This window comes from Sminthopsis crassicaudata, chromosome 4 (assembly GCF_048593235.1).
Source record: "Sminthopsis crassicaudata isolate SCR6 chromosome 4, ASM4859323v1, whole genome shotgun sequence".
In the NCBI taxonomy this organism is placed as follows: domain Eukaryota; kingdom Metazoa; phylum Chordata; class Mammalia; order Dasyuromorphia; family Dasyuridae; genus Sminthopsis; species Sminthopsis crassicaudata.
Window position 1 is genome coordinate 101307850 of NC_133620.1, and position 22586 is coordinate 101330435.

At 38.4% G+C, this 22586-nt stretch overlaps 1 protein-coding gene across 1 annotated transcript in view; it reads left to right on the forward strand.

Annotated features, from left to right (window-relative positions):
* The window catches only part of TMCC2 (transmembrane and coiled-coil domain family 2), a 71747-nt gene that overhangs the window by 14680 nt on the left and 34481 nt on the right, over positions 1-22586 (forward strand). Inside the window, exon 2 of the mRNA XM_074308946.1 lies at positions 11860-12426. Within this exon, the coding sequence (XP_074165047.1) occupies positions 11860-12426 (567 nt within the window). The remainder of the gene's footprint in view (positions 1-11859; positions 12427-22586) is intronic.

Consider the following 22586-nt stretch of genomic DNA (forward strand, 5'->3'; position numbering starts at 1 on the left):
ATGAGTAAAACCAAGAGAACATTGTATACAGCAATAAGGTTGTATGATGATCATTTGTGATTATCATTGGTTCATTTTCATCTTTTTGGTGATGGTGTTTGTTTGCTTGTTTTTTTTTTCTTCTCGTGTTTTTGCCTGTTTTGATCTGATTTTTTGCACAGTATAATGAATATTGAAATATCTTTAGAAGAATTACACATGTTTAACTTCAAGTGGATTGTTTGCTGTCTGGGGGAGGAAAGAGGGTAAAGGGAGGAAAAAAAAGTTGGAACACGAGGTTTCATAAAGATGTTGAAAACTATCTTTGCATTTATTTGGAAAAATAAAAAAGCTATCATAAAAAAAAATCTGACCTGAGTCATATTCTACTACTCAGAACACTTGGTCACTCTGAGACATTGAGCAATTGTTTATCTTCTTAGAGTCTCAGTTTTCTGATAAATAAAATGTGAATAATAATACCTAGCCTATGTCCTTGGAAGTTTTGGTATGAAGAACTTAATATATGCTTTTGAATTCAGGACCAAATGAGATAATGTAGGTGAAAGTGTTATGCTCTTGTATTACGGGTCCAAGAGAGAGATGCTGAGAAAAAGAAAACAGATCTTTAGAGTTCACAGTCTAGTCTGAGGAAAGTGAGACTCACATATAGGAAAATATTTAGATATTGGAAAAAACAACATGCATATTATTAGACCACATAGTAAATGTACAAGTATGAGAGGCAGGATGACTTGATATCATAAGTAGAGAGCTGGTCTCATGGCAGGAAGACCTGATTTCCAATCCTCTTCTCTAATATATACTTGGTTAGGGACCCTGGACAAATTGTCCGAGATTAGAAACATCTAATTTGCATTGGGAGAGGAAGTTCTTCATCTAGTATTTCCTATTACAAAGAAATCATGGGTCTCATCCAAAACAGCAACAATAACATCAACAGCTAGTTGTAACCTCTTCTTGATCCCAAGCTACTTCCAGCAATTCATTGGTGATCTCAGAATGTTTTCAGTAATTCCACATAGTAAGTACTCAATGATCTTAGACTTCTCATTGGCACATCTCCCCATCTCTTTAGATACCAATTCTACTCCCTTGAGTATGCCTGCAAACCATGACACATGATTTCTGAAAAAAGAAAATGATAGATACTTCAGAAGGGTGAAGGAAAGATGATGCTTGGGAATTCTTGGCCAAAATTCCATCCTGAACAGAGGCAAGCCAATTAGGTTCTCCTCACTTTCTCCAATAACCTGAAATCATACTAGGCCAAATAATGATCAAAAAACTCAATGATAAACTACAATAAGTGACTTCTTCCATCTCAGGATTGCATAAGAGGGCAGCGAGAAGCCACTGGTCCATTGGCTGTAGGAAACGGGGCCAACTCAGGCAAATCAACTTCTCAGGGCTAGCAGAGGTGAACTACACATGGACCCTAAGAGGCTTTGTGGGTCTTGACAAGAGTGGAGAAAGCACCAGAGTGGTGGGAAACTCACAATGGGGCACCTTGTATTAATCAGGGAAGCATATTATCACTTGGGATAGGATGCCCCAGGGTCAGGATCCTTAACTGACCTGAGATGTCATAAAAGCCTTTATAGATCCAGAGCTCTGAACTTCAATAATCCAAGGATCCTTCAAGGATGTGAGGGGAGACAAGGGATTCAGGACAAAACCAAGCACTGAGACTACTTCACCCACTCAAAACCACAGCATGGGGAAGAACCTGCACCTATTACAAAGTCCCAATTCATAAACTAAGGCTGGAGAGATAAAAGAAACTCATGAATACAACAACCACTATGAAGAATGGTTATAGATCCAAACATGGCCAGAATCCAAATTATAAGGACAGAGTAATGCCATAGTAACTGCGAGCGGAGGCTCAAAGGAAAAATAGATTTTCTACAACCATTACATAAATACCTGCAAGAAATTAACTAGAAAGTAGGAGGGAGGGTTCCCATGAGATGAGGAATATGCTGAACAAACTGTGTTATGCGAATGTAATGGAATATTATGATTCCATTGTAAGAAATGATGAAAGATATATGGGATTGCCTGTCATCTAGGGGAGGGGGTAGAGGGAAGGAGGGGAAAATTCGGAAAAGAAGGGAATACAAGGGATAATGTTGTTAAAAAAAAAAAAACCCATGCATATGTACTGTCAAAAAATTATAATTATAAAATTAATTTTTAAAAATTTTTTAAATGATGAAAGAGAGTATTTCAGAGAATCCTGGAAAGCATGAACTGATGCAGAGTGAGTATGAGCAGAATCAGGAGAACAATGTATATAATAATAACATTGTAAAGAAAAACAACTCTAAGGGGCAACTAGGTGGCGCAATGAATTAGAGAACCAGCCTTGAATTCAGGAGGACCCAAGTTCAAATCTGGTCTCAGACACTTAACACTTCCTAGCTGTGTGACCCTGGGCAAGTCACTTAACCCCAGCCTCAGGGGGGAGGAAAAAAAAAAAAAAAAAGAAAAACAACTCTAAAAAACTTAAGAATTTTGATCAAAGCAATTACCAACAAGAGGACCTATGATGAAGCAAATTACTGTCCTTCTGTTAGAAAGCTGATGGGCTCAAGATTCAGAAAGAGATATACATTTTTGGACCTGGCTACTATGTGGATTTATTTTGCTTATTCTTATCTGTTCAAAGAAGTGGGGGTTTTTTTTCCTATTTTTAATTGGAGAGGAGGTTGAAAATTGTTCTTTGTCCTTTGTTTTCAAAGAAGACCATGACATCAGGGAGGTGATACCATGACATGCAATTGAATTGGGTTTAAATGATGAAGAGCTGTGCAAAATCACCAGCCTCACTCTCTCCTGCAGAGCCATCTTGGATCAGTGGCCAGATATAGATCAAGATGACTGGAAATGGTTCTGGACTCAGTGAAAGATCTTGACCTTATTAAACTGAAGTCTTTAAAAGCTCTCAGTTTGACTGAGGTAACATTACACACACACACACACACACACACACACACACACACACACACACACACACACACACACACATATACATACAGAGGCAACATTATACAGGAGACAGAGAGAGAGAGAAATAGAGAGAGAGGAGAACCATTGAAATGTTTTTTTTTTAATAATACAAGAAGAGAGCAGAAGGTAGTCCAGAAGGAAGCTCAAATAAGTAGAACAGTTTTAAAAGTTATGTGTGAAATTTGTTATATACTTTTAAAAAGTAGTATAAACATATATTGTATTTAACTTATACTTTAACATATTTAACATGCCATTTGGGGGAGGGAGTGGGGGGAAGGAGGGGGAAAGTTGGAACAAAAGGTTTTGCAATTGTCAATGCCGAAAAATGACCTATGCATAAATTTTTTGTAAAAATTTAAAAAATAATAATAAAATAAAATTTTTAAAAAGAACTATCAAAAAAAGTAGTATAAAATGGAAACTCATGGTTTTGTATACAATCCTTTTGTGTGTTGAACTGGAATATGGAATAATATGGAAATACTCATGGATGGTTGAGTTCAGAATTTTTTAAAATGCATGACAGGTATAAGCAGGCTACATTTTACTAAAATGGATGGATTATAGCTAATAAATCACATAATATAGGTAATGAGGGGTAACAGCTGGACAGCCTGAGTGATACATTGATACTCTTGAAATTTCAAAAACAAGAGGAAGAGCTCAACACAATGGGTGAATCCTCTATGGAGGTTTGCATAAATGAGAAATGTGGCTATAATTCTGATCATTGTCAATGAAAGTAATAAGCAAACCAGCAGAGTAATGGCATATAAACTCAGCAGCAGCTCACCTTTCTAAGTACTTGAAGATTTCAAGATTTCAAAGTGCAAACTAAGCATGATCTTACTGGATTTCCCATAATAATCCTACAATCCACTTTACAGAGAAGGAAACTGAGTCTTACAAGTTAAGTAGCATGTGTTAAATAACATGAAAATACAGTTCTGAGATGGGCTTTGAATGTAGGCCTTCCTGACTCCAAGATTAAAACTCTATTTAATATATACTAAAACACAATAATTCAAAGAATGAATGCTAAGAAGTGAAGAAAGGAATGGAATCAATTGAGAATATAAGAGGCTACTATTGGAGATGACTTATTGTTTCTTACAGCCAGCAGTAAGCTTGGTTCAACACATGCTATAGTTCCTTGGCTAAGATCATTCAGAGGGGATAAGAGAACATTCTTCGCCTACTTAGCATTAAATTCTTTCCCAGTTCCTCTTTCTGCTAATCATCCCAGACCATGTAGAAACCATACATTAATTCTTGTTTCAGCCTCCACAACGTATCTTGCATCATACTTTCCTCCCCACTCATATGGTCTTCACTCTAATTCAGGCCTTTACCTCTCCCCTGGACTACTGGAGTAGTCTCCCAATAGTTTGTCTGCCTAAAGTCTCCATATTTCAGTCCATTTTCTACACAGCTGCAAATGTGCTTTTTTTTTTTTTTTTTTTTGGAAGCAATTGGGGTTGTGACTTGCCGAGAGTCAAACAGTGGATTTTTTCTAAGTGTAGATCTGTCATTCCCCTGCTCACTGAACTGCAGTGGCTCCCATATAAAATAAGATAAGGTAAAATATAATATTATATAACATAATATATAATTTTATCTTTTATTATATCCATATAACATACTATATGGATATAATAAAGGATAAAATTACAAAAGATAAAATTATATATTATGTTATTTATTATTATATTTGTATATAATTATACACATAGTATATGTATTATATATCATATAATATGTACAAATATAACATAAATAAATCATGTTATACTATATTATATTATATGTTATCAGATATAAATTCTCTTCAGCACTTAAAAACTCTTTATACCTGGCCCTATATTTCTTAGTTTTCTAATCTCTTCATGCATCTTGCAGTCCAAAGCTTCTTAAACTGTGAGTCACAACCCCATATGGGGAGGAGGGTTCACAAAAAATTTGGCAACAATAAAAGCCTTATGAATGTTCTACTTCCTTCAATATCAAATATTCCACCAAAATAGCTTATGTAAAAATAAACAAACACATTCATTTCATTAGTGTGCAAATTTGCTTTAATCTTTAATCAATAGTAAATTATATGTGTACCAAGCAGTCATTTTAAAATAAATTTCTTTATGATTTATTATAAGTAAATGTTTGATTTGTATACCTATTTTATATATCTATATGCTTATATACTATCCTACATACTCATGGTCATGTAAAAATTTCTTCTACAAAAAGGGGTTGTGAGTGGAAAAAGTTTAAGAAGCTCTGCTATGCCCCAACCAAACTACCCTTCTATTATTTCTACTTTTGTACTGTCTATCCCCTGTCTAAAGTGTATTCCATCTTCACTAATGCCTCTAAGAATCTTCAACTTCTTTCTAGGCTTAATTCTTTTTACATGAAGATTTTCCATATTACTCCCTCCCCCTTAATACTCCTTATCCAGCTACTGGTCTCTTTCCTGCAAAATTATTTTGACTCTTATCTTGTATCTTCCTCTCTATGTATATGTTATTTCCTGTTGCAGGGACTTGTTTGTGTATCCCCAGACCTTAGTACAATGTTTGGCCTCTAATTTTGTGCTTATTAAATATTTACTTGCAGGTTGGCTGATTAAGCCCTAAGTCTACATTCTATTCCTTTGAAGGAGGGGGTCTTTTTTGGATCCCCTCCCATGCCTTTACTGCCAGAGTCGTGCAACTATAAGATCAACTAAACTATTACCTCACTGCATTCTTGGCTTCAAGACAGATTTGTTTAAATGATACCTTTTGTTTAGTATTCCTTCAAATATCATTTTCTGAAAAACTGCGCTACCCTGGCCCCAAAACATTCTTTTGGAACAAAAACCATTGACCAAAACTGACTCATGTAATGACTGTGTTTGACAATATATACAATATTTTGTACTTTTAATTTTTCACCTGCTGAGGAAAAGAGAGTATAATTTATCTGTTTTCTGGGACCAAGACTGGTCATTGCATGAAATCTAAAATCATCTACATGACTGATTTTTTTGTTTGTATTTTCCCCAGTTATATATAAAAATAATTTTTGGGGAGATATTATACATATACATTCATTTTTTACATATTTCCATATGAATCATGTTGGAAGAGAAAAATCAGAACAAAAGGGAAAAACCATGAGAGGTAAAAGGAAAAAAAAAAGTGAACATAGAATGTACTGATTTATATAGTTCTCTTTCTGGATGTGGATGGCATTTTCTATCCAAAATTTATTGGGATTGTATGGCTGATTTTTTTTTACAAGAAAGAATTTGTATGTCCACATTCATTCAAGATCTAAATATGGTAGCTACTGTGGGCATTGTGAAGATGATTAAGGAATAGTCATTCCTTTTCCAGGAACTTTCAATATAGTAGGCAAGTTCAGACGTGTGTAATAAAACTTCTGTTTTAAGGCATAAGATGATAAGGGCCATAAGATACTATGGGAGAATAAATTTAAGTTGAAAGAGGCCTTGGAGGTTATTTAGTTTAACTCCTTCATTTATAGAACAGGAACCTGAGACTCAGAAATGCTAAGAGGTTTTCCAAAGATCATACAGGTGGTAATGGTAGGGCTGGGATTGGAAATGGAATTTTTAAATTCCAAATCTCACATTCTTTCTGTTGTGCCATACTCCTAAAAAGTGCTTTGTGAGTGCAAAGTAGAGAGATAACAGGTCAGGGAGAGATAGGAGGCTGGTCAGGGAAGTCAAGAGAAGGAAGAATCTGCTATTTAAAACCATCAGCAAGCATCATATGTAATGGGGATAAACTAGAACCATTCCTAAGATCAGGGGTGAAGCAAGGTTGCCCACTATCACCATTGCTATTCAGTATTATATTAGAAATTCTAGCCTTAGCAATAAGAGAAGAAAAAGAGATTAAAGGAGAAAGGAGAATCTGGATCTAATCATGAAGGCTAGATAGAATTTGAGTTTGATTGTAATGGGGATCTAGGGAACTAAAGGAAGAAGTCGTCCAGGCAAAGAAAATAATGTAAGCAAAGGCAGGAAAATTCAGTATATTTGAGGGATGGTATATAGTTCTACTTGAAGAATATCTAGAGAGGAATAACATGGAAAACTCACTTGGGGCTAAAGGAAGTGTTTGAATAGAGTATGGAGTTTCAGTCTTCAGAGTAGTCCCCTTGGAAGACTGTAACAGTTAACAGTTAGTGTGTGTACACATAGATACCCACACCCACACCCACTTTAAAGATATGTGCTTAGATAGATACATATTTGCATGTATATGTATATGTCTGAATAATGTATCTACAAACACATATATATGTAGCCATGAAGAGTCATTGAGCTGGTTTTTGTGTTTTGCTATATTTCTGACTTCAAGACTGATTAATTTCCTTTGCATATATTTTGAAAATAAACTATTTTTAAAAAGATTGATTAATTGATTTTTTTGCTTTGTATACCTTCATATATAATTTTCTAACATATATATACATATGTACATTATACATACATGCATATATGTATATATACAGGTATGTATACATCTATCTATCTGCCTTTAAAGGGATGCAGAGGATAAAGTGCCAGGCCTGAAGTCAGGAAGCCTCATCTCCCTGAGTTAAAATCTGGCCTCATACACTTTCTATAGTTATATGACCCTGGGCAAGTCACTTAACCCTGTTTGCCTCATTTTCTTCATCTGCAAAAGAAGCTGGAGAAGGAATCGACAAACTGCTCCAGTATCTTTGCTAAGAAAACCCAAATGGGGACAAAGAGTCAGATATGACTGAAGATGACTGAACAACAACAACAAATGTCTTTAAAGTTTATAGAAACTTCATGTATTTATATTATTTCCCCCATTTTACAAACAAGAAAACAGAGGATCAGAGTAAGTAAATTATTTGTACAGAGTCATAGTTATAAAGTGTCTGAATTGAGATTTGAACCCAGAGTTAAATCCAGCCCTAATCACTTATCCACAGCAAAAACATGAAGCTTTCCAAGTTGGCACCATTGCCCCAAACATTCAGTTATTTAGAATCAGTTTGAGCGACATAAGAAAATCAGTCCTGTACCATATTCTGCTCCTAAAATCCCTGTTTTCCAGGTTGGTTGTATGTCTTGCTCCTAGAATTGGCTATGAATGACTTTCAGTTGTTTCCCAAAACCAAAACCATTCTCAAAGAATGACTATTTATCACCACTGAAGATATATTTGGGGGAAAGGGTTAGGAGAGGAGAATCAAATTCTCCCCCCCCCCAAATTAAGAAAAGATCATTGAAGTATTTTAAAATGCCCAGAGGAGAACAGAAAAACTAGAAATAATCACAGAGAAGCAGAGCAGCTCTGACACTTACATGGTGAATTTATAATTATAAAGCAGGATCTTCAAACTTGAGATTCAAAGTTTCATATATGAATGTATATGGAAATACTTATTTAATTTGTTGTTTATTTCATGAATATAAAGAAATAATCCTTCACAAAAGAACAAAAATAATGAAGCATAGTCAAACATATTATTCTTGCTAAATTGCTTTTATTAATAATAGAGAGAAAAAGGGTAATTTTGTACCTTTAATAAATACAATTTTAAAATCTTTTTAAGGAGTAAGGGTGGAAATGTCCTTGCTTTACTTCTTTACTTATTACTTTACTTACATTCTAATGATTCTCCTAAAGCAAATATGTTGGCTCTTGTCTTCAAATACATGTTTCTAGTCACAGTTAGGCCCCTTCTCATATATATATATATATACATATATATATATATATATATATATATATATACATATATATATACATATATATATGTATATATATATATATACATATATATATATGTATATATATATATATTTCCTTTCTTTTTAATAATAGCTTTTTATTTTCAAAATATATGCAAAAACAATTTTTAATATTCATTCTTGAAAAATCTTGTGTCCTGGGACAGCTAGATGGCACAGTGGATAGGTTAAACATGTGCAATTCTAAATATATTTTCATATTTGTTATGCTGCACAAGAAAAATCAGACCAAAAGGTGAAAGAAAAAAAAAAAAGAAAAAAGCAAACAAACAACAACCCCAACAATAAAGATAAGGTGAAAATACTATCCTTTGAGCCACATTCAGTCTTCATAATTCTCTCTCTGGATGCATATAGTTCTTTCTCTCACAAGTCAATTGGAATGCCTTGAATCATCTTGTTTATAAGATTTTGCTGTTACTGTATACAATGTTCTCCTGGTTCTGTACACTTCATTGTACATCAGTTTATCTAAGTCTATCTGAGCTTTTCTGAAATTGGTCTATTCATCATTTCTTATAAATAGAACATTAATATCCCATTGCCTTCATACCATAACTTATTTAGCTATTCCCCAACTGAGGGGTACCCACTCAATTTCCATTGAACCCTAATTCTGCCATTTGTTGTGTGACCTTGAGCAAGTCTCTCCGATTCCCCCCTCCCTCTCTCTGATTCCCACTTTCCTTATTTGTTCAATTCGTTAAATGAGGGAGTTAGACTAAACGACTTCCACTTCTAATTGTGTAATCTTTTATTCAGAAAAATGTGCTGCAGGAAGACCTAAAAGCTTTTCCAAAAAACGTTTGAAGTATTGTAAACACAGTTGGGATGACCAAAATAGTTTTCCAAGGGTATAGTTTAAAAGAAAAAACATTTTTCTAGATGAATGCTGGATTGTGTTTATTATTTTATGGTCATTCTCAGCCTAGTGTGTTTAAAGTACTTGAAAGTTTGCAAAGTACTTTATGATAAATAGTACACAAAACACACTTTATAACAATGAAATACTTGAAATTTTTCAAAGAACTTGATATACATCTCATTTTAGCCTTTTAACAACTCCATGGGATAAACACTGCAGAGATTATTATTCCTATTTTTACAGAGGAGAGAACCAAGGATCAGAAGTTAAAGGATTTGCCCATGGTTACAGTGCTTGTAAGCATCGGAGGAGACATTTAAACATAGATTTCACTGATATCATATCCATTACACCTGCTGCCTCTTTATTCATTCTGCAACCATAATCCGTTTGACAAAAAGAGTTGGATTGCCAAGTGTCTCTGGTTTTAAGTAAAACTATTCTGAAAGCACTAGGGATTTGATTTTTAATCTGGCAGCTGTTTCTCAAGATGTAAAAGGTTCTATTATCCTTCCACCCTGAAAGGGCTAATGCTGCTTCTAGAAGTGTCAAATTTAGAACTTCATACTTCATAACAATAGTTTCAATTAAATGTTAGAAATTGAAGAAATCTGCAAGATCATATAGCTCAATACCTTCATTTTACAGGTTCAGATCCACTTACTAGATGTGTGACTCTGAGCAAATCCCTTCCCCTATCTGCCTCAGTTTCCTCATCTGTAAGATGCAGATAATACATTGAAAAGTTGTTGCAAGGATCAAGTGATATATTTTTGAAGCATTTTGCAGACTTTAAAACTCTATTAAATGTTGGCTATTGTTAATATTATTATCACAAGTAAGATAATTGAATGCTGGAAAAAATGAAATACCTTGCATAGAGCAACACAAGTAGTACATAGCATAAGCAGGACCCAAATTCTGTTCTTTAGGTTAAAAATCCAGCTCATACTCTTCTCTTTTCTATTATTCTGTACTATTAATGATTTTGAAAGTAGTTTTACTTGATATGTTTTTCAGTATCTAAGTTGATTCACTCCCAATGAGGAGGCAAAATTATTGTTTCACTGGAAATTAAGTAGATGCCCATCAACTAGGGAATGACTAAGTTATAGTAAATGAATGAATGTAATGGAATATTATTGTTTTAAGAAATAATTGGGGGGCATCTAGGTGGCCCAGTGGATAGAGCACTAGCCCTGAAGTCAGGAGGACTGAAGTTCAGATTTGGTCTCAGACAGTTAACACTTCTAGCTATGTGACCCAGGGAAAGTTACTTAACCTCTATTGCCTCAGGAAAAAAGAAAAAAAGAAAAAGAAGGAATGAGAAGGCTGCTTTCAGAAAAGCCTGGAAAGATTTACATGAACTGATGCTGAATGAAGCAAGCAGAACTAAGAGAACATTGTTCATAATAACCAGATTATGTTATGATCAAATATGATGTTCTTGGCTCTCACTAATGCACTGAATCTTGGGATGAAAATGTCATCTGAATCCAGAGAGAGAACTATGGAGACTGAATATGGGCTAAAGCATAATATTTTCATTCTTTTTTGTTTGTTTGTTTTCTTTCTCATGCTTTTTTTCCTTTTTGATCTGATTTTTTCTGAACAACTTGATAAATATAGTAATATGTTTAAAGGAATTGCAGATATTTAATTTTAGGGGGAAAAAGAATTATTGTTTCAGTTTATGGAGGAAATAGAACTATACAGAAGTTAAATGTCTCAGCTCACACAAATAATAGAGTAACGGGGATTAGAATCTAGGCTGTCTGATTCTTTGTACTATGCTCCATGCTGGTGAGGCTAGAAAGAACATGGCAGAGCAAATAACACTTGCTAATAAAAGTCATATATTCCATGGGAAATAGTGAGCCATCCAATATAATTAAAGTAGCATGATGTTCAGTATCCCTGAACTTGTCATTTCCCTCTACACTCTCTTAGTATGCCATGTGGTACCCATGGGAGTGAATCTCTGGGGCATGGAGTGGGTAATGCATGTCATCTTTCCAAATAGTGATGTTTGTAAATAGAAACTTATCCATGGGGACCTTTGAATTTGGAGAATGTTGTTAGTGACTGGGATCTCACATGGATCCAAAAGACCTGTTAAGTCAAGGTGGGAAGATGTATTCTCATCCCTTTTGTCTTTTGTCTTCTCTAGAAAATCCAGCAGCTTTCTGAGGGATCCATGTTTGGCCACGGTCTGAAGCATCTGTTCCACAGTCGAAGGCGGTCCCGGGAACGGGAGCAGCAGCAGCAACAGCAACAGCAACAAACATCTCAGGACTCCCAGCAGCAGCAGCACGGCATGTCAGACCATGACTCCCCGGATGAGAAAGAGCGCTCCCCAGAGATGCACCGTGTCTCCTACGCCATGTCCCTGCACGACCTGCCTGCTCGGCCCACTGCCTTCAACCGTGTGTTGCAGCAGATCCGCTCCCGCCCCTCCATTAAGAGGGGGGCCAGTCTACACAGCAGCAGCGGGGGCAGTGGAGGGGGTGGTGGTGGCAGTAGCAGCAGCCGCAGAACCAAGAGCAGCTCCCTGGAGCCCCAGCGGGGCAGTCCTCACCTGCTGCGCAAGGCCCCCCAAGACAGCAGCCTGACAGCCATCTTGCACCAACACCAGTGTCGACCCCGGTCTTCTTCCACCACTGACACTGCTCTGCTGTTGGCAGAAAGCAGCAATACCTATTTCTTGGCTGAAGAGTCCGAGGGCCTTTCTGATAAGGTGAGATACGGATTGGGTGGGAGGTAAGAAGCAGTGGAAGAAGGGAGTTAGGAAGGTTCTATAAGAAAGGAGGTGGAGAGAGTCTGTCCTGAGCTAAGGAACCTCTCTACTTCAGTTCATAACAGAGCTGCTATTGAGAGACAAGAATTATCTGCATTGATGGAAGGAATCAGTGGAATAAATATCCCAAACAGGGGACAATAAAAAGTAATAATTTATATATGTTGATGATTTTGCATTGATCTGTCTTCCTATTTACATTTTGCCTTGGTTGATGACAAAATTGGTTTGTTGCCCTTGAATGATTAGCTGAGGAGGAGGAGGAAATAGCTGTGAAGTGTGCTGATTGGAAGTGTTGTGCATTTGAAGGAGCCCCAGATTGAGAGTTAGGATATCTGGACTCCAGTCTTGACTATACCAATTATAACCCTGACCTTGTACACACTATTTGATTGATTTGGTTCAATTCAATAGGCATTTGTTAAATGCTTACAAGCTGCTATTAGACACTGAAGATATAGAGATGAAAAATGATACGCTTCCTGGTCTCGGGATGTTTACAAACCAATAGTGGGGATATGACCTGAACACAAGTAAGTGTGATCCAAAGTTCAAAATGCCAAGCAAAGAATAAATCCAGGCAGAATACTGTAAGAAAATTGGAGGAGGGAGAGATCATTTTCAGCTGATCAGGAAAGGCTTTGTGGATCAAGTGGCATCTGAGCTGGACCATGAAGAAAGAAAAGGAATTCAGCCATGGAGGAAGTGGATTCTAGACATGAAGAATAGTCTGTGTGAATGCACAAAGCCTGGAGAAAAGGCAAGTTTAGAGAAAAACTAGTAATTCTAATTGGTTTGTAGAATGTGAGAAGGGGAATAATGTGAAATAAAGTTAGATAGATGACAGCTATCTTGTGGAAAGTTTTAAATACCGGGCTAAAAAGTTATTTGATCCTAGAGGTAATAGGGAACCAGTGGAGAGTTTGGAGCAGGAATGACATGGTCAGAGCTGTGCCTCAGGAACATTATTTTGGCAGCTGGTTAGGGGAGGAAGACACTGAAGGAGGCAGAGAGACCTGTTATGCAGGAAGCTTTTCCAATAATCTAGGTCAGAGGTGATGAGGACATGAAAAAAAAAAAAAGATATTGGTACCATGAATGAAAAGGAATATATAGATGTAAAATGTTTTTGAATCTCAATTTTCCCTTCTATCAAAGGGGTTTGTTTATATCTGAACTGACTACATCACAGTGCTGTGGTAAGACTTCATGGATATATTAAACTTTAGTATAATCTTGTTTTGCAAATTGTAGAACCTACTCTTTATTGACTCTTGAGCTTTTCTGGAAACTCCAAGAATTATCCTGGTCCTGGGTTCCTCAGATCAAGGCTCTCTGACAGATATATCACTATCTGCCAGTGGATCTCAAAGCAGAATGTGGGCAACTACCAAGCCCGCTACTCTTTAGCTTGTGGGGAAGAGAACATATCTGGCAGTCAGCCCCATCCTCCAAAATGGCACTTGGAAACTACTATTCTGTGCTCTTCCGTTGGGAGAAAGTCAAAAGTAGTTGTCTCAGAAAAAGTTAATGCCAAAAAGAAAAAACGAAGAAGAAAAAGTTAATGCCAGCTAAAACTGGCACAAGATAATAGAATCCATAATGTTTCAACACAAATACAGTTCTATTTTCTAGGCTGCCATAATTTTTATCCTTTATGATACTTTGCAGACTATAGAACTCATTACCATTGGCTCCTGAGCTGTTCTAGAAACTCCATGGATGATTCTGGCTCTTGATATCTCAGATCAGGGCTCTCTAACTGATAAATGCCTATCTGCTAATAGATCTCAAAGCTCAGTTTGGGTAACCACCAATCCCACTACTCTTTAGCTTGTCAGGAAGAGAGCATATCTGACGGTCAGCTCCATCCTCCAAAACTTTGAGTTCATGGCACTTGGATACCACAGTTCTATGCTCTCCCCTTGGGGGGGGGATTAGAAGTAGGTCTCTCAGAAAAAAAGTTAATGATCTTTATTCAAAAAGATGGGAGGTAAATGAATCCACTGAAATTGTCGTGATCCAAAGGGGGTAAGGTGTGAATGCTAAAACATCAGAGCTTAATGAATATCTGGTGGTCATACATAGGGTTTGTTGATATGTATTGGTTGCTGTTGGTTTTTAAGTGCAAATAAGAAACTCTATCATTACTTCTATTTTGTACTTTATCATTCTTGAAAGTGACAGAATTTGGAAAAATTTCCAGACAAGCAAAGGTCAATGGAACGCAGAGGGTAAGGAGAGAATGAGAGTTGTGATGCTGGCAACATAAGGATGGGATGATAGGGTTCTTAGTGACAGATTGGACATACTAGTTGTTTGGTAAGCTGACCCGCCAGGCTCCTCCATCTGTGGTCTCATTTTATCTGCACATTGTTCCTGAGAGATCGAGACAGGGAGGGAGGATTCAAATGAAGGCTCTGTGGCATCCAGTGACTTGTTGACCAGATCGCATATCCTGTCCTTATAGCTTGGACTCTTGAATTTTCAGGGTCCTATCTAAGATAGTAATGATTATTTTTATTTTGCATCTGTGAGTCACTTTTAGTTTTTAACATTTATGACCTGAATTGATTTTCATAGTAGCCATGAAAAGTAGATAGGTTAGGAATTATTATCTCCATTTCACTGATAAGTTTTAAAAACATTAAGTAATTAAGTAAGAGCCAGCATTTTGAAATTTGCCAAGTGCTTTATATATATTATTTTATTTTATCTTCATAATAGCCCTGGGAGGTAAGTGCTTATCTTATTTACAGATGAGGAAGCTGAGACAGAGAGATTAAACATAACAAATATTTTTTATTGAATTAAATGACTTATTCAGAGGTCACGCAGTTGGTACATAACTAGGAAAAATTTGAACCTGTATGATGGAAGGGTTGAAAAGAATGTTCTTCCAGGTCACTTCAATTTCCAGTATTTGATTGAAATGATTATGATGAGGTTCTAAGTTTGACCTTTGTGGATGTAGCATTAACCCTTTCAAGGGCCCTAGAATATTTGGCACCTTGAGAGCTAGAAACAGTTACCAGCTTAAAAGTCAAGTCCCTGAAGCTTTCAGAGTGGCTGAGCTCTGTGTATTGTGCCATTGAGTCAGCAGCTTCACTGTTTGTCTAAGATCACCCATCTAGAGGGACAGCCAGGACTAGGACCTAACGTTGTGGTCTTTTCATTAGACCTTGACTTGAGTTGCTTTTTTAGTCAAAGAGAATTTACTATGTGCCAGACCCCATTCTAAAAGTTAAGGATGCAAAAGAAGGCAAAAATTCTGTCCCAACCCTCAAGGACCTTGAGTTCCAATGGTAAAGACAACATGCAAACAAGTACTACATAAGAGATAGCTACAGTGTAAACTGGAGGTAATCTCAGAGAGCGGGAACTAGCAGTGGAGGACACTGAGGAAGGCTTCCAACAGAAGGTGGAAAATAAGTGGAATCTTGAAGAAAGCCAGAGAAGCCAAGAATCAGGGACAAGTTGGTAGAGCCTTCCAGGCGTGGGAAACAGCCAGAGAAAAGAAATAGTCAAAAGATAGAGGGTCTTGTGTGAGGAAAGGCATGGAGGCTAGCATCGCTGGACCCTAGAGTAAGGCCTCCATACATTTCCTCACCATGGATACTAGTGACTGATCCGCTTGGCTCCTCTTTCCTTAAGCTTTTCCAGCCTTTGGAGCTTTTCCTTCAGAAGTGTGAAGTGGGAATTTCAAGGAGTCAAGACTGAATTTGAAGTCAGAGGACCTGGGTTCAAATCCTGTTACTTTAACTACCTTTAACTAGGAAGTCATTTGGATCTTCTGGCCTCATCTACAATGAGGAAGTTAGACTAGGTGATCTTGGTGGTACTCTGATCCTGCATTCCCACCTAGAAGAACAACTAAAAGATGGGACCAGGGAGGAGAGGTAAAGGGACCATTCAGGAAACATGGTTTGCTGTGAGCAGCTGGTTTCCCTCAGGCATCAGAGGACACTTGGTTAATGTGAGAAACCATGGTGGTGGTGGTTTAATCCCTGTAGTCTCTATGCCTGAATAGAAAGTATTCTTCTCTCTCGTAAATAGAGAGCTGCACATGCTCTCTCCAGTCTCCAGGCTATTACTAGCATCTATTTTTAATTCATAAGCTTCCCCCGCTCCCTACACCCTTTGCCATTGTTTCAAGCTCACCAGCTGGCTTCCTGACCAAAGATGGCCCAGCTGGAATGCTATATTGCCAAGTGCCGCCATGACAGCTAACATTTGCTCCTTGGCTACACCCAACCTCTATTCCCCACCCCAAAAAAGGCAAGAGACCCTGAGCCGGAAAAAAGATAAGTCAGAATTTGAGAGACAAGTTCCAGGAAGTCTCCTAGATTCTCCATGGGCTAAGGAGTCTAGATAAAAGATAGATTCTCCTCAATCTAAGTCTACTTTAAAGTCACCAGAAAGACCAAGAGACTTCTTAAAAATCCTGTTAGGAATGAATGGTTTGGAAAATGAAGCTTATTTCCCCCTCCATCTCAGATGTAGACAAATAAGTGCATTCCCAGTTGTTGCTAAATAGTTGTATCCTTGGGAGAAATATAGGTCTCTGACTCATCCTAACCTGGCCACCACTCTTCTCCCCGGGAAACATTTGTAAGGCCCATTGTAAAGCTCTTCTTCATTCCTCTTCTGTCCTTCTGTAATTGAAATATACTCTCACTCCCTTTCTTCCCTTCTTCCTGGTCTTTGCCTGTTGTTGAGTCAGAACTTTTCACTGGGGGGCCCTATTGGCTGTTGCTCTATCTCATGCTGAGGGCTTCTCTGCTTGAGCCTCAGAAGGCTCACCCAGCAGGATCCAAGTTCAGAAGCTGTGAGTTTGTGTCTATCAAGTGTAACCTCGAGCTACCCTCTAACCCTTGGTTTGCCCCTCTGTGAAATATGAACTATTCCATCCTGGGCCTGGAGTGAAGATGAATGAAATTCCATGGATGGAATGCTGGTAGCTTACAGGGGGGAATTCCTGGTAGCTTTAGGGAATACAAATCCAAGGCACTCTGGAAAACCTCATGGGCAGAATTGATGCTGTGGGGCTGACTGACCAGCACACAAATTACACCATCTCCTTTGAAGCCCTAGTGTTGAAAAGGAACTGAGATCACTGCCGGTCTTAAGGGACTAGGCAGGAGAGGGTGGAGCTTGCCTAGGATACTCTGACTGGGCTTTTTCTAACATGCACACCAGAACGTTATCTTTCGGACCCATACCAGAGGCTGTAGGGAATCAGTAAATCAGTAAATAGAGGGAAGACCTCAAATTTCCTGGCCTCTTAATTTCCTCTTCCAGTTTTAGCAACTGATTGAGATTTTCTCACTGCATAAACAAACACCCGTGTTTACCACGAGGGACAACTAGTGAGGGACAGGCCCCCAGTTGGAGGCCCTTGCCAAGAAAAAAGGCCAAGATCTTGGCAAGAGCTGAGGGATTCCTGCTTGTTTATGTGTCTAGAGCCCAATGAATGGGGAAGGGTGAAATTGCCTTTTCTGAGAGTTGTTTTTGAACATCTCCCTCCTCTGTTTGGGATGAAGAGGAAGAGAAATGGTTGGAGAAAATCAATGGTTACAGTGCCACCAACCAGGCCATATTGTCATCTGAAGCATTCAAGCCCAAAAAGCCGAGTTGCTTATTAAGCAACTTAAGAAGGAACCGGCCTATTTAGCCTACTGAGATCTGAGAGAGCAAAGGAATTCGGGCTATAATCAGGACCTCCTGGCCTAGATCCACATGGGAACCGAGCTGTTCAGTTACGGTACACATGTTCACATATACACATGCACTATACTGTAAGTATAACTGTGTAATTGCTTTTGTGTTCATCACAAATACACACATACATATCCACACCTCTTATTCAGTTTACTAGAGGACAAGTTCTTTCCTCTTCCTGTCCTATGCTTAATGAATAATCTGCTTTTGCACTCTGGAACCCTTTGGTTTCTTCAGGCAGAAACAGGAGAGCAACATCCAGCATTGCCCAGTAGGCAACTTCCTTGGCAGGGCCTGCTCCTACTAGTGAGGGAGGAGCCGTTTCTTTGATCTGCCAGGAATCCTTATTCATTAGTGATTAAAAGCTCCTCCGAATCCCAGAGGCCTTTAGGCTCCAACACAACATTCTGCCCTTTTGAGAATCAAATGGTGATCATGGTCAAGACGTTCTTCCTTAACTCTAAATAGTTCTCTTCATTCTTCAGTTGAAGACTGTATCAGAAGAGGTCTTAGAAAGTGGGAAGCTGCCCCTTCCCCAAATAGATAAGCTTTGAGGATCATAAACAGTTCTTTTGACTTCCTTGAAGTTATTCTTGCCTTATGAGGATAATCTATTTTTAATTCACTTCCAGACCTGGATTCAATTCCTGCATCTGACATCCTAACAAATTATATCTCAGTACTTTAGTTAACTCATTAAGGCTAAAAAACTATGAAGATGTCATGAATAGACAGAGTTTCATTGTCCAGGGAATTCCCTCTATTAGTGAAATCACAGGTCCATTCTTTATTCCTACTGTCCAGTCTCATGAGGATGCTGGCTTCCTGTGAATAAGTCTTCGTTCTTCTCTTCCCCTATGCCATTCCTGATTCTGCCCCCGATCATTCTGGATTCTTTTTAGAAGAATTCTTTCCTATCACCCATTCCAAAATTGTGTCAAATGAGATTTGTGAAGCATTTAGCAGTCTCTAGCACATAGTACACATAATAGTTAAATGCTCTTTCTCATTTCTCTTCTTCCTTCCTTTCCTTTGTTATTTTCTTCATTTTTTTTGTTTCCTTCCTTCCTCCTTATTTTATCCCTGCTTTCCTTATTTCCTTCCCTCTTCCTTATTTTCTACTTTTTTTCCTTCCTTGTTTCCTTCCTTCCTTCTTTGTTCCTCCTTTGTTCCTTCTTTTGTCCCTTTTTTCTTTCCTGCCTTCCTCCTTTCTTTTTTTTCCTTTCTTTCTTTTTCCTTTCTTCTTATCTCTTGTCCAAATATGGTTCAGAGGAGTTATAGAGGGAGAAACTTGGGTCACAGTGAGTCTCTAAGTAAATTTTTCCTAGGGATCTGGCCTGGATGAGTTTTGATCCAGGCCTCTTTCTTCCTGATTCTTAGCTCAAGTCAATGATTCTTCAACTAGACTATCTTGGCTAACAGTGGCAGTAGAGATTTGGAGGTGAAGCTAGTTCAAAAACAGAGGAAAGCTGCTGAATTAATTCTTTAGTCTCCTCTCCAGGGTTTCATCCATTTCAGCTCTGGCTCCCTCACTCACCCCCTAACTCTTTGCCTGGATGGAAGGCATACTGGAGTCTCAGGTGTCAAACCTCTCTGTGCCAGAGCCAATAGCAGACAGAAGTGAAGGAGCTCTGTGGCATTGGGTTTCAGACCGAGAGGAGACTCATCTGGCAGGGTGGGTGGGGGTTGAGGGAGTTAGCTCAGTACTCCTAGTCACCGAGGCAAATTATTCCTCTCTGGATCCAGCCACATCCCTGAGAAGTGAAATGCGATCCTGGACCCTTCTGTAGCTTGATGAGGCAATGGAAATACAGTACTATGAACCTGATCCCTGATCCACCTCCACCCCCATTTGTATAAACTATGTTTGGACTTTTTCTATTTATACTTGGAGGGGAAAAGTGACTTGAAACAGAAACAAAGATGGACATACATACATAAGTATGTCCCCTGGGAAACAAAAGAATTCCCTAAGCTTCATTGAAGAGTGGTGAGCTAAGCTTCCAAGGATAGTAAGCCTCAGAAAATCCACAGCAGAGAGATGGGAGCTGGGTAAAAAGTGAGTGATTTCTAGGGGACTGCTTAATTAGTTCTGCAGTTGTTAGAATTTTTAGCAACCTTGAAAACCTGACCAAGACACTCCTGTTTCTTCAGTCCCCTTTGACCTCCCTGTCAATCTATCCACTAGAGGGATGTGAATGAGGGTACATTGAATCTCCATCCTCCTCTCTGTATAACCCACAGCCTGGACCTCCTCCCCCAAATCCAAGGGCTGCCTTCATTCACATCTGGTGAATAATTTAGTGAGTCTCATAGCTGAAAGTAAAATCAGACCCAAGGCGATCTTGTGAGGAGGAGGCCTCCTTAGAGCTGCTGGAAAGGTGAACCCTGTCCTAGAAAGAATTGTCTGTAACATTAACTCCATTACATAAGGTTTCTCCATAGCCTGAGAAAGACGGTTTCAGTCCTGCACATAATCTGGGCTCTGTGCCTTTCTGTTAACCCCTTGGGGGATGGATGGCATTGTGACTATATCCCCTGCCCAGACTCTCAGACTTGCCAGACAAGCCCCATTGATAGTGTTCCCAGCACAAAGATAGCATGTGATAAAAAAGCAGAGATGCTGGATTGTAAAGGTCATCTTGTTCAGCACCCTGTCTCCAGACAGGAGTGTTCTACATAATCCCAAGAAAAGGATGTTGAGGGAAAGATTTTTCTCTTTTTTTAAAGATCTCCAGGGAAAGAAATCTGGCTTCCTCCCTGAGTCCTTGGCTTTTTACCAGCCTATCTTTTGCTGTGGCAGTTGCCATGAATGTGAAGTACGTGAAACCAAGGATCTTTTCCCCTTGCCTGGCACAAATTTTGCTTTCCCTCTGCTAACTCAAGTGAGTGACTGTTTCTATGGAACAGTCTCTGGTACCGTGTCAGTGTTATACCCACCCACCTTCCACCTACATACTTACTCGAGAAGGACTTCCACACACAGAATTCTGCCCAAGGCACATTTGTATATACAATTCTCCCTGTATGTCTGTAGTCAGAAGCTGCAAAGTATAGAGCTTCTCTACCACCTTATGCTTTGAGTCTGTCTGTGTTGGGTCATTTTTGAAAAGGGCTCCCTGTCTACTCTCAGGAAACCTTGGTACCTTTGTTGTCCTAATTCACTCTGAAGGAAATATGATTCCATGCTGGATCTCCTTCGGGGAGTGGGGGGAAGAGAGGTTCAAATTTACTAATCTGTATACATATTAAATTCTCTTGGGCCCTTATTTTGTTCCTTCACAATAAAAACCATTCTGTTTCTCTTTGTATCTTTAGTGCCTAGCATAGAGCCATGTATATAGTGAATGTTTGCTAAGTTAAATGGCACAGCAGAAAACACAATGATTCTGCCTCAGCATTTCTGCTTGTGTCATCCTAGCCAAATCACATCCTGGACCTCAGTTTTCTCATCTGTAGAATGAGGATGAGGGCCTTTGAGAACTCTTTCAGCTAGGTCTTTTCTGAGTTTCCACATAGACAGATCTGGCTGGATCTGAAAAAGGATGTAGGAAACAGAGATGGTAATGAATATTGACTTTTGTGGACCAGCCAGATAGAGAAGAGAGCTAAAGGCAAACCAAGCATTTTTTTCTTAAAAAAAAAAATCATCTCTTTATCATATGTAAACACAGAAAACACAAACTCCTCACAAAATATGTTCCCTGAAACAATTACGCAAAAACAACCTGAGAGAAGGGTTAACTTGCCATTGATACTACCTATCATTTTCTACTTTTGTTACATTTGTAGATAGAAAGGAAAGATGTTCACTTTTACTTTTATTGTGTGAATCCCCAGCTTTTGAAAGAGGAATCTTGGGTGGCAGATTTCCCTGCTATAGTCCAGACTCCCGGAGCTCCAGGCTGTCCTGTTCTCAACCACTAAATTTAGCATCTTTGGATGCCATTTGCTCCTACAGCCTGTGTTTCCTTCTTTCCCCTCCCCCCTCCTGACAATGACTTGTGTGCTGCTATATTGTGGAAAACAAGAAAGAAAAAGGAAAGGAAAAACATTCAGGAAATGGGGGAATGGAGGGAGGGAGAGAAGAGAGGAAAGGATGAAAAGGACACTAAAGTCAAAATGGAAGAAAACGAGGCAGATAATAAGCTCATACTGCTGGAACTATTAGGAACCTCAGCCATCTAGTCCAACCCTCTCATTTTACAGATGAGGAAACTGAGACACAAAGAGGGATTTGCCCCAAATCATACAGAGGTGGAGGGAAGGCTTAACGAGAAGTGCAGGATTAGCATGATAAGGAAAAATGGAAAAGCAACAAAGATTAAAAAAAACAGGAAATTCTGTGTGGAGAATGACAATATTTCTAGGAAGATACA